Consider the following 12,919-nt stretch of genomic DNA (forward strand, 5'->3'; position numbering starts at 1 on the left):
GTAAATTAAACGAATTCTTTATATGTCATATTTATAATTTTCACCTACTAATTTTTACAACTTCTTTGTAGAAGCAAAGTTTTATAAACAAAACGAATGGATCAAAGTTAAAGATTCATCATCATGCAAGCTCAAGATCTTTCTATCGCCTCTCCCAGAAATTGGGATTGTACTTTTTTTTATTTTTTTTATTCTAATAGTTTGTTTTTAATATAAACTTTATATCTTAACAACGTCTCTTGTAGAAAGAGTCAGATACCAATTATGATATGAAAAAATTATTTGCTACATCACATACTAATAGTAATGGAGAGTGGACTCATCCCGATGCTCGTGAGAATTATGTAAGTATTATAATTTCTTTTAATTAACCATATTTAAATTATTATGTCAATATTAATTTTATATGTTGTGTATAGGATAAAATGGTTGTCCTCATGCTGAAGCTTTATCAGATCATAATTCATCAACAAGTGATGTTGAAATTTTTACACAAGTCCTAGGTCAACGTTCGGGCTATTTGAGGGGTTTGGGTTGCTGTGTAAAGCCTTCAGGGTCTTCATCAACATCAAGCACTACTGTCATTGCATTAGAGAATGCAAATTTTAAGATTGAAAAATTGATGGCAAAACAGCAAGAGTTAGAGGCTCAATTGATGAAACAATGAGATATGGAGATGCACATAAAGCAGCAAGAAGATGAACAAAGAGAGATGCAACTCCAAATGCAAGAACAACAAAGACAGATGCAGCTTCAAATGCAGATGCTTATGCAACAATTCAGGCCTCCAAAGAATTGATTTTCATTAGAAGTGTTTTTGCATATTGAACAATTATATATCATGTACTGATAATTTTATTAGTATTATTAGTATTTTCTTTATTTAGTTCTGATTTATTAGATTAGTTTTATTTATATTGAACAATTTGTAATGTATTTTTGAAATATAAATATATATTTGGTTTTAAATTAGTATTGTCCAAGAAAATAATAACCGTTCGAACTCTCATCAAACGTTTAAACATATATAATTGAACACAACCGTTTGAACATCACAAGTTAGAGTTCGAAAGGTAAAAAATTGCGCACTATTCGAACGCGTTCAAATAGGCAATTCACTATTAGCGTTCGAACAAACATCGATCATTAATTTGTTTGTTCGAACATCTCTTCATATGTATTTGGTCGAACGGACTGGTATCGATCGACCGACCATGAAATACCTGTTTGAATAGTTCCTCATTGTTCGAACGTTATTTACAACATTTGAACGAATTTTTGAGACAAATTTAAATTGTCCCAGAAAACAAAAATCTATTCAAACGCGATCGAACGGTTCAGCTTAATTTTGTCCCAAAATATATTTTTTGGGACGAATTTGTGATTTTCATCCCAAAATACCTTTTGGGACAATTTTATTGGGACGAACTTGGAACAGTTTTTTTTCACCCCAAAATATATTTTGAGACAAAATGCCAGTCTTTTGGGACGAAAAGTTTCGTTTTAAAAGACGTTATTTGTTGTAGTGACATATGGTTAGTATAATTGCAGAATATGAAAAAAAATATATTATTATTAAAAAATTAATATTATATTTATATTTGACTAATATATAGATAATCCAATTTGGGGTCATACGTTGAATCTCTTTAACTTTAGGCAAAACATATAGTTTTAGGCAAATTTTGAATTTAACTTTGACTAAACCATTGCTAATAATGCTCTAAGCTCTAGTCGTTCTAAAATAAACACCAATCCCTCAATGAAGAAAACAATGTACGGATACAATTAGATTCAGCTTTAAGTTGGTATTTGGTCAGTCTGATGATCTCATATATTCTGTAAATAAAAATAAGAAAATAATGATAAAATATTAAGTAAATAGTACATAGTAATAAAAAAAGTATTTAAAAGTATTCAAAAAGTAATTATAAAATAATGAATAATAGTAAAGTGCTATCTATCCAAACGGACTGTATACGCGCGTATCATATCTCATTATGGTATGATAAATTGTAAAATATCTTTTATTATAAAATAAGTTTAATGTATATCCTATATATATTTTTACAAGCTTTACGTTGTAAGATTTTTTTTTCTCTAGACGAAACGCTCCTCTATTTTTATGTGTGGGAACCTAGAAGAAGACGGTTGGCTAGTGGAATGTATTGAGTGCCGTACCGCACACACCACAAATTTCGGAGGGTGTCGGCGTGACATTATTAGATGATCACCTTAGTACTTTGAATAATGCTAGACCTGGAGCTTCCATTGGAACTCTAGCGTGTATTTCTATGTATTTTTTTTAAGTTATTTTTTATATAGTTTTTTTTAATAATCTTTAATATTTTTAAAAAATAAAAAAATCAAAATATTATTAAAAAAATATTTTCTTAATCACGAAATAAAATATTTTTTTATAATTTTTTATTTTATTTCGTGATTAAAGAAGTATTTTTTAATGATTTTTGTTCACTTTGTAATTAAAAAGTAATTTTAATAATGTTCTAAATTTATTTTATTTTTTAAAAATTTTTAAAATTTATATAAAAAATTACTTAAAAAAAATAGAAATATATGGAAACACATGCTAGCTACTTCAGCAGGAGATCCCAGCTGGAGTTGTAGCATATTCCTAGTACTTTTGTGTGAATGTATAGTTAGGTGTGAGTCATTGAAATCTTGCCCCTTCGATCAATCTGGCACTCGTGGGGACCGTTTGTTTTCTTTTTTTATTTTTTACTGCAATATATAATGGAAATTCCTAGGTTTAACGATTAACAATGGCTTGAAGTACTCGAAAATGGCATCTGGCCAAGTCCATGATATCCTCCTTGGTAGTACTCTCGCACCATGAGCGCGGTGCTGCATTAAATTATCTTCTCTAGCTCTCTTTCTAATTAATTGATTATATTTTAATTGTGTAGTTACAAGTTTTACATCTTTATGGAGTTTAGTTATAAGCATTAAAATAGAACAATAAAAATAACAAATCATATATTGATTAGATTGAGATATGTGGTGTTAATGATTAATTTTACATTTTTATCGAGTTTAGTTTTCATTAGTGAAAAGAAGTTTGGGGAACATAAAAAATCGATTGAGATGAATAAATATATGAGAAATACCATAAGCTAGAAGCCTTACACCATTCATTTTTACTTAACTAATATGTGATTTATCATTTGTGTTATTCTATTTAAACATATACGTATTTAAGTATTAAAATAAAATAACAAAAATTACAAATTACATATTGATTAAATTGATGTGTGTGGTGTAAGGTTTTCATGTATAATTTCTCATAAATGGCATGGATAGATCCGTTCCATTCATTTTTTTTACTGGATACATCCAATCATTTTTAAGAGTAATTAATGCTAGATAGCATCCTAAAGTATTCAAGCACCACATACTCCATTTGAAAAAAAGTGGGGACCACAATTAAAAATTAATTTTTTTTTTTACGTAGATCTGAATTTATCCACTTTTTTCAAAAGGGTGTGTGATATTTACACATCCCAGAACTGCAAATATCATTTTTTTTTTAAAACCTACTTTGAATGAAAATGGTGTTTCTAATTTGATTCTTGATTCTATAAATTAGTTATACAATAGCGAAGACAAAATGTTTTAGTAAGGAAAGAAAGACATAAAAGTATTAATCCATATGTTTAAGATTTCAAATTGTCTAATATTTATCTTTCAGATTACTTTTAGACTATAATCATAAATAATAAAATAAAGTGACTATTAATTAATATGAACAATTAATGATCTTATACTTCATGTTTATATAAATCATCATGGATTATTTGTTTCAGATCCAATGAAAATGCATTCTATATATACAATCTCGAATACTATCATTTGAAGGCCTTTTACATCATAAATCATTCACATGGCATAATTTAATTTTTAAAATTCAAATTATAAAATTTATGTTTTAAATCAAATTATGTCAAATAAATTATAGGTGGTGTAAAGATTTTCAAATAAAATTATTGAGACGTTGTCCAACAAGAAATTAAAGTAAGGATTTTTAACGGTTTCTTTTTGGAAGGTATAGGTCTCAAACCGTTCCCTCTATAAAGAAGCCTCGGAAGAGTAATACAGACCTGCATATGACTGAGAAAGAATCAAGATAACATTTACCAACCCAAAGCAATAACATTAACTCCGTCTACCCAAAACTCAAGACCCACAAAAATGCTATCAGCATGCATTCATCACCTGAAAACCCAGCCTCCATGGCTTCTCTTTCTCTCATTTACTGGTTTTCTCACCCTCCTGAAACCCTCCTTCTCTCTTCTCAAATGGGTCTTCATCACTTTCCTACGACCCACAAGAAATCTCAAGAAATCATATGGTTCTTGGGCGGTCATCACCGGAGCAACAGACGGCATCGGAAAAGCCTTTGCCTTCCAACTAGCCGGCAAAGGTCTAAACCTAATACTTGTCAGCAGAGACCCCAACAAGCTCAAAACTGTCTCGAAGGAAATTCAAGCCGATTTTCCAAACACCCAAGTGAAGATTGTTGGGTTTGATTTCTCCGGCGACATCTTGGCCGGCGTCCGGCTGTTAGAGGAGGCCATCAAAAGGGTGGACGTCGGTATTCTGATAAACAACGTGGGGATTACATATCCTGCGGCCATGTATTTTCATGAGGTGGATGAGAAGGTGTGGATGAACGTTGTTAAGGTGAACTTGGAGGGGACTACTAGGGTTACGAAAGCAGTTCTACCAGATATGATGCAAAGGAAGAGAGGGACGATTGTGAATATTGGCTCTGGAGCCGCCATTGTCGTACCTTCCCATCCTCTTTACACAATCTATGCTGCTACTAAAGCGTAAGCCTCGTTTATTCTATTAATTAGTTGCACAGTAATTTAATTTCAAAATTGAAGAATGCATGGCACTTACAAGTACTTTAGATATAATATGTAGACCAGAATATTAATTCAATTAAAAAATATTACGCACATACTTTATACATATAATTGGTCATGTAATATAGAAAAAAAAAAAAAAAACTGCTGTACATGCGTAAGTACTTAATTAAACGACCTATAGCTTGCTGATCAATATTAATATACTTATATTAAAAGAAAATTGTTTAATTGTAACTAATTATTTTTTATAAAAATTATTATTTTTTATTAAAATGAGTACATTTTTGTCTTAAATAGTCATTCTTATCACAAAAAATCTGCCATAAATATTCTTTTTTCTTGTTGTGGTACGTATATATATACTATCTATATATATATATATATATAGTCTATAAGCTTAAAAGAACCTAAATTACTTGCATGGTTACAAATATTGCAAAAAACTTTATTCTTCATGACCAGTGGCTCATGATCTTTAATTAAATGAAATTTTAAAATTAGAGAAGAAAAAAAAATCAATGCAATAATGTGATCATCATCATCTGTGAGCTGGCTGTTTTAAAAAGATTCTCAATAAACAGTGCTACTACGTAGCTAGCTAGGCCATTAATTATATATATATAAATATATGGATGAAGATTTAAGATCACAGCTAATGTAATGAGGTCCTATATAAACATGCATGACGTGTCTGTGAATGCATGTGTGTGTATATATATTGGGATGCAATAATTTACGAAAAGAAATATTAATGATTATTTAATGCTGGCTTAATTAGACAGCGGCCGGACGTACCCCTTGATCCCTAATTGTAGTACCTATATATATAAATATATATATTTATATATATTTATATTATATTGTGCATGTGTGTGTGTCCAGCCTATTTCTAGCTTCCAATAAATCATGCACATCCTTTTTGTTTCTTCTTCTATTATTGCTTGTTAATTTGCAAGAAAAGAATATATATGCTATGATTTCATATAACATCTTTAAACTTAATTAGTCATTATAAGAAAAATTAGCTTTTGTAACTATTTAATTACGGCGAAAAGATTATTTGTGACTAAAATAAATTCTTTTTAACTGTAAATAATTATTTTGTTGGAATTAACTAGCCACAAATAAGCAGTTTTCTTATAGTGAGTTTAGATTTTAAGTCTTTTTTTTTATTTAAATTATTAATTGTATACTACATATTATATATATGAGGCGTTTCGATATCATGAATAATCATATTAAGTTTGGATGCATTGAAATGATAAGTACTGTATCTAGATTATCTCAATTCCCATCACCTTAAGATTTTTTTAAAAAGGGGAAATTAAAATTGATATTTTTTTAATACTGTAGGAATATATATTGAAAATCTCATATGTGCCCCGTTTGAATACATAGTTGGTCTCATCTCATCTTATCTCAACATCTAAATACTACTCAAATATAAATATTTTCAATTTTTCTTTCATACATTTTCATCTAATCATTACAATTTTCTCAAACTTTCATATAAAGTAAAAAAAAAAATCAATATTTTCAAATCTCAAAATAAAAATAATATTAAAAAAAAAATTATATTCCAACAATTTTTTAATTTTATAATATTTTTAATCAATTTTTTTCTCTCATTTTCTAAAACTTTATAAAAATCTCAACTCAAACTATTTCAATACTATTTATAAACTATTTTATTATTATTCACAAGGAAAATTCTATATATCATACTATCATCTCACTTTCATCCCACTAAATATTATGTGGCACATTTATTACCATTAAATGATATTTTATTATATGTTTCTTTATTATCATAGTGATAAATGTGCCACATATCACTTAATATGATCAAAAGAAGATAAAAGTATGATGTATGACATTACACTGCACATGCATGCTTTCTTTTTTCAACTAGGAATCTTTTATCATTATTTTCTTATAAGGATCATTTAACGTAGTATTAAATAATTAGTCCAATAAAATATTAAAAATGATGATAAAAATTAGGATCTATTGCATATAGATAGCATTACTCTTAAATTTTTTTTCTCCCGGCCCTCTAAAGCTTTTACATTTATTTTTCAATCGTGCGAATAAAAAATCAGGACCAAGTAAATGGAGACACAATCACATGTACACACAGTGATCTTGAAGACGTGGGATCAGTTTGGTGTGTGTATTTAATGCAACCATCGAACTCTTTTTAGCAAACATTTAGGTTGTATTTAGATGTTAAAATGAGTTGAGTTGAGTTGAATTAAGATGATAAAATATTATTAGAATATTATTTTTTAATATTATTATTATTTTAAAATTTAAAAAAATTAAATTATTTATTATATTTTATATTAAAATTTAAAAAAATTATAATAATTAATTGAAATGAATTGGGATGAATTTGAAATCAAAAGGACGCCTTAACGGAGAATATGATTGCATTGTGCAGTTACATAGATCAGTTCTCAAGATCTCTACATGTGGAATACATGCAGTACGGAATCCACGTCCAGTGTCAGGTACGAGATTCTGGTGACGTCTCTGCTTCCGTGTTCCTGCGAGAAATAGAAAATATTATATTACTTAGAGAGTTAAAGAAGTAAAGTACAAAGCTTTGAATATTAATTGGATCTTGTTTCTGGGCGGGTGCATGGCTGATGATCTGCAGGTACCATTATATGTGGCCACAAAAATGGTGTCGAAAGTAGCAGCGATTGACAGAACGTCCATGTTTACACCATCGGCAGAGGATTATGCAAGAGCTGCAGTTCGCCGAATTGGGTATGAAGTGCGATGCACGCCCTACTGGGCTCACTCACTTCAGTGGGGCTTTGCACGTTTCCTCCCTGACACTGTTCTCGATGCTTGGCGTCTGTCCATTGGTATTCAGAGGCGAGGAAAAATCACTGCATGAAATTATGTTTAGGGTAGATAAGAAAGATGTATGAAATAATAATAATTTCATAAATTTTGTTTATCCATCGAGTGACTGGAACTAAAGTTTTGAATCTCATGATATTTTTTTTTTTTTTTGAATCAAACAATCTGTCATCTTTCATATATCAGTAAAATAGTCATTACAACTCTTATCCTGTAACACAATAGAAAAAAACCCCTCAGGGCCATCCTCTATCTAGACCAACTCCTCACTAGACATAATAGCAAACTGTGCAAGAAAGTGAGCTACTCTATTTCCTCTCTAAATGTGTGTTTAAGTATCTAATTTGGATGTGTACAAATAATTCCTTTAATATCTTCTATAATCTGTCCATGCCATTCCAAGCACTCTTCTCTATCATTCACAGCTTTAATCACCTCCAATGAATCACCTTCGAGTACTACCTTCTGTATATTAAGCTTTGCACATAAGCAAAGGGCCCTCCATAAAGCAGTAGCTTCAGCAATCACAGTAGATTGGATACAATCTTTTGGCAGGCATAGAGAAACTTGTACATTCCCTTCCTCGTCTCTAACCACCACTCCAGCTCCCATCTTTCTCTGGTTTGCCTTGAAAGCAGCATCCCAATTTACCTTTACAAAGCCTTCTTTTGGAGCTTCCCATCTAACCATCCTTCTCTCCACTGCAGTAGGTTTAATTCTCTCTATCCCATTCTGTTGTGCTTGTTGGAACTCATTAAGATTTGCTCTTGCTTGCTGCAATACACTCTCAGGGCTAGTAAACTTCCTTTCAAAAATCCACCCATTCCTTCTAAGCCATATAGATCGCATAACAGATACCACAAACTCCATACTTTTCAAGGGCAATTCAGTTATTAATTTCCTCCATACCACAACCAAATCCACCTCATATGACATTCACTTCTACACTGGACTTTCCTTCTCAGCCCATACATCCATTGTTGCAGGACAGCTCCATAAGACATGGCAAACAATTTCATCTTCCCTTAAACAAATTGGACAAACTGGCTTCTTTACCACCTTTCTTCTATAGAGGTTCTCATTAGTGGGAAGGCAGTTATTAAGAGCCTTCCATAAAAACTTTTTAACCACTCCCGAGGTATTAAGTTCCCACAACTCTCTCCATCCTTCTTTAATCTTCCTCCCATCAGATGGTTCCCCTTTCAAATCCTTCTTCCTGCTAATATCAAGATGGTAGGCACTCCTTACACTATAATACCCATTCTTAGAGTAAGCCCATATTCTTCTGTCCTCCAAACCAGAATAGCTCACAGAGATATTGCAGATGACTTCAGTTTCCTCATCATTAACAGTAGCCTTCACTACCTCTCTATTCCACTTACCATCATTCCCAATCAGCTCTGCCACCTTTGCTTCAACATTCAGATACTTAATAGGAGACTGCACTCGATGAGAAGGTTTATTGGGTAGCCATTTATCATCCCATACTTTAATATTTAAACCATTGCCCACTCTCCATACAAGCCCTTCCTTCAGCAATTTCATAGATCCCCATATGCTTCTCCAGATCATAGAAGGTCCATAGCCCAGCTTAGATTTCAATACATCAGAATTTTTAAAATACTTAGCCCTTAACACCATAGTAGCAATAGACTCTGGTTTATTAACAAGCCTCCAACACTGCTTTGCTAAGAGAGCAGTATTGAAACTTTCCAACTCTGTAAAACCAAGTCCACCAATCATCTTTGCACATCCCATATTCTCCCAGCTAGCCCATTGAATTTTTTTCTCATAGTTTTTATAACCCCACCAGAATCTAGCCATAATACCAGCTATTTCCTTACTCAACCTTTTAGGCAACCTAAACACACTCATATGGTATGTAGGATTGGACTGAATAACTGCTTTAGTTAAAACTTCTTTACTAGCAAGAGATAGAAATTGATTTTTCCAGCAGTTCTCCTTCTGCCAAACCCTGTCCTTAATTCCTCTAAAAGTGTCATAACGAGCTCTTCCAACCATAGTAGGCAACCCCAGGTATTTTTCACAGCTACTTTGCACCCTTACCCCAAGATCTTGCACAATCCTCTCATTCTCTTCCTGTCTAACTCGGGAGCTAAACAACACAGTGGTTTTTTGTAGATTCATGCACTGACCAGAGGCTTCTTCATATACCCTTAGGATTTCCTTCACTTTCAACCATTCAGTCCATTTAGCCCTTGCAAAGATGATACAATCGTCAGCAAATAGGAGATGAGAGACCCTTATACCTCCTCTTGCAGCAGCCATTCCTTTGATTTCACCATTTTCCTCAGCTGCATTAATAAGGCTACTCAACCCCTCAGCACACAACAAAAACAGGTATGGGGATATTGGGTCCCCTTGCCTAATGCCTCATGAGGGATCTATTACATCACCTGGCCTTCCATTCACCAACACAACATAAGATACAGAAGTTATACATTCCATAATCAAGCCAACCCATCTCTCTCCAAACCCCATTTTCTGCATAATAGCTTTTAAAAAAACCCACTCAACCCTGTCATAAGCTTTTGAGATATCCATCTTCAGTGCCATACTTCCGCCTTTCCCCTTGGACCTGGTCTTCATTGAGTGCAATATTTCATAAGCTGTTATCACATTATCGAAGATCAACCAACCAGGAATAAAAGCACTCTGGTTTTTAGCAATGATCTCATCAAGCATCAACTTCAGCCTGTTTGCAAGGGTCTTCGAAATTAGCTTGTACAAAACATTGCACAAGCTAATTGGTCTGAAGTCACCAACCTTCTTAGGCTCAGACACTTTTGGTATAAGGGCCACATAAGTAAAATTGATAGATATTGTTTCGGGAAGAATGAAAATTGGTGATTTGGAAGAGTTGGAGAATAAGGTTAAAAGAAAAATTAGTGATTGGAAAATGAAATTATTATCGGCGGGGGGAAGAGTAATTCTATTGAGGCATGTGCTTGCTAGTATGGCGTTACATCAATTGGCAGTTTTACAAGTTCCAAAGTTAATTATTTCTTCTTTAAATCGGTTAATGAGCTCTTTTTTTGGGGGAGAAAGGGATGGAAAGGGTAAGAAAAAATGGGTTGCTTGGAGGAATATTTGTAAGCCAATAGAAGAAGGAGGTTTGGGTATTAGATCTTTTGATGAAATGCAAAAGGCTCTTCATTTAAAACTCGCCTGGAAATTGATGCATGAAAATTCTCTTTGGACAAACTTTTTTCGGTCGAAATATGCGGGGAATAAACCTTTGATGCTTCTGGATTCTCAAAAGGGTACAAGTTTTTGGCGGATGATTGTTAGAAGTATTCCTACAGTCTTGAGTAATTCTAAATGGAAAATTCGAGAAGGAAATGTATTTTTTTGGTATGACAAATGGCTGGAGCAGGGGCCTCTTGCTGATAATTTTTTGGTGAGTGAGCAACCTCTTTTGAGAATTAAAGATTGTCAATTGGATAGAGGATGGGATATGGCTCGGTTAGAGAGGCTAGTGGGGACTGAGAATGCGGAGAAGGTACTAGAGGTTCTTGCTAATGGTAAGGAGGGAAGTGATTTGTTAATTTGGACTCCAACTGAAAGTGGTAAGTTTTCAACAAAATCTCTTGGGAATGTGTCTGGGTTAGAGGCCAGAATTTCGAGGGGCATAAATGGATTTGGAATAGCATACTTCCAAAAAAATTTTCTGTCCAAATGTGGAAGGCTTGGCATGGAGTTTTAGCAGTGGATGATAGAATTAGGAGAATTGGCATTCCTTTAGTCTCGAGACGCAATTGTTGTATTCAAGGGAAATATGAAGATTTAAATAATGTTTTATTTGAAGGAGAAGTGGCTGCTAAGGTTTGGAAAAAAACTGGAGTTATGCTTGGTCTACCGATTGGAAGAAACTGGTATGAAACCTGCCTTAGTTGGTTTCGGAGAGCTTCATCTGCCTCTCAAACAGGTGTCATTTTGGGTGTATTACCTACTGTTATTTCGTGGAGGTTATGGATTAGAGGATGTAAGGCCCGTATGGAAGGGAAACTGGAATCTGGGCAAGCTGTGTGGCAATCTATCAAACAGTGGGTAGGTGTAATCTGTCAAGGGTTTTCAAAGCCTAAGAAGTTTAACTTTTACATTCTTAATTGTTTCAATATACAGCAAGTCCCAATCAAGCAGAAACAAATTAATTATATAGCCTGGTCTAAGCCGACACAAGGTCGTGTGAAGCTAAACACGGATGGAAGTAGTCTAGGGAATCCAGGCGTGTCAGGGGCTGGAGGTGTGATTCGGGACATGCATGGAGCATTGTTGTTAGCATTTTCAAAGAATATTGGGTATGGCAATAGCACTTACGCAGAGTTAAGAGCGCTAGTGGAGGGTGTTAAACATTGTAAAAATATGAATTTTGGTGCAGTAGATATTGAAATGGATTCTAAAGTGATTCTGTCATGGTTGGATAATAAAAGATGCGGCAGCTGTTATTTGGAGGATTTTTGGGAGGAATTGCAATTTTTACTCACTAATATGGATACAAGGTTTATGCACATTCATAGATAAGAAAATGCGGTTGCGGATTGGTTGGCTAGAAGAGGGGCAAGCGAAGGGGAAGTGGAATGGAGGAGTATGAGCGAGATCTCTCCTCTGCTGCGGGGTTTGATCAGAGTAGATAAATGGGGTCTTCCTTCAATTAGGCGGAAGAGCTAGATGGGTTTAAGTGTTGCAGAAGTTTTGCCAGTTTGCTCTTCTCCTGGTATTCCTTCGCGCAAGTATCTGCTACGTAGAGGCGAGGTTCGGTTTTGTGTCTATGGTTTTGTTTTATAAGCAGGTTTTTTTGGTTCTGTTAGTATAGGTCTGATGTTTTTTAGGTGGCTGGTTAGTTTGGTTTTGGTGTTGTTTAGTTGGATACACGGGATGGTTTTATGTGTGGTTTTTATAAATCCTGAGTGTCGGTTTTGTTACCATGGTTTTCCTCTGCCATAAGTGAGGGTTTTTAATAAAATTGGGATGTGATCACTATTGGACAGGTGGCTTCCGGCTCTTCTATAAAAAAAATTAAAATTGATAGATTTGTCAAGTACACCCCTATTTAGAAAACTCAGCACTACATCACAGACCATATCCCCAACTGTAGACCAAAAGGTTTGAAAAAAGCATGCAGCAAACCC

The 12,919-nt window shown here is 33.4% G+C and overlaps 2 protein-coding genes across 2 annotated transcripts; one reads left to right on the plus strand and one right to left on the minus strand.

The window, feature by feature from the left end:
• The first annotated feature begins 4,128 nt into the window (after positions 1–4,128).
• Positions 4,129–7,905, plus strand: LOC108985101 (very-long-chain 3-oxoacyl-CoA reductase-like protein At1g24470). Its single transcript, XM_018957268.2, has 3 exons — positions 4,129–4,850; positions 7,336–7,405; positions 7,555–7,905. The coding sequence occupies exons 1-3, from the start codon at positions 4,210–4,212 to the stop codon at positions 7,798–7,800; spliced, it is 957 nt and encodes a 318-aa protein (XP_018812813.1). The 5' UTR covers positions 4,129–4,209; the 3' UTR covers positions 7,801–7,905.
• Positions 7,906–8,105: 200 nt separating this feature from the next.
• LOC108985100 lies at positions 8,106–8,636 on the minus strand. The gene has a single exon (XM_018957267.2). The coding sequence runs from the start codon at positions 8,634–8,636 to the stop codon at positions 8,106–8,108; it is 531 nt and encodes a 176-aa protein (XP_018812812.2).
• Between the last annotated feature and the right edge of the window lie 4,283 nt (positions 8,637–12,919).

Source organism: Juglans regia, chromosome 16 (assembly GCF_001411555.2).
Source record: "Juglans regia cultivar Chandler chromosome 16, Walnut 2.0, whole genome shotgun sequence".
In the NCBI taxonomy this organism is placed as follows: Eukaryota; Viridiplantae; Streptophyta; class Magnoliopsida; order Fagales; family Juglandaceae; genus Juglans; species Juglans regia.

Excerpts from the sequence above, each read along its gene's own strand:
- LOC108985101 (XM_018957268.2), top strand. The coding sequence starts at position 4,210 with ATGCTATCAGCATGCATTCATCACCTGAAAACCCAGCCTCCATGGCTT. Across the intron at positions 4,851-7,335 it reads ATCTATGCTGCTACTAAAGC|TTACATAGATCAGTTCTCAA; the intron begins GTAAGCCTCGTT and ends TGCATTGTGCAG. Across the intron at positions 7,406-7,554 it reads GAATCCACGTCCAGTGTCAG|GTACCATTATATGTGGCCAC; the intron begins GTACGAGATTCT and ends GATGATCTGCAG.
- LOC108985100 (XM_018957267.2), bottom strand. The coding sequence starts at position 8,636 with ATGGAGTTTGTGGTATCTGTTATGCGATCTATATGGCTTAGAAGGAAT.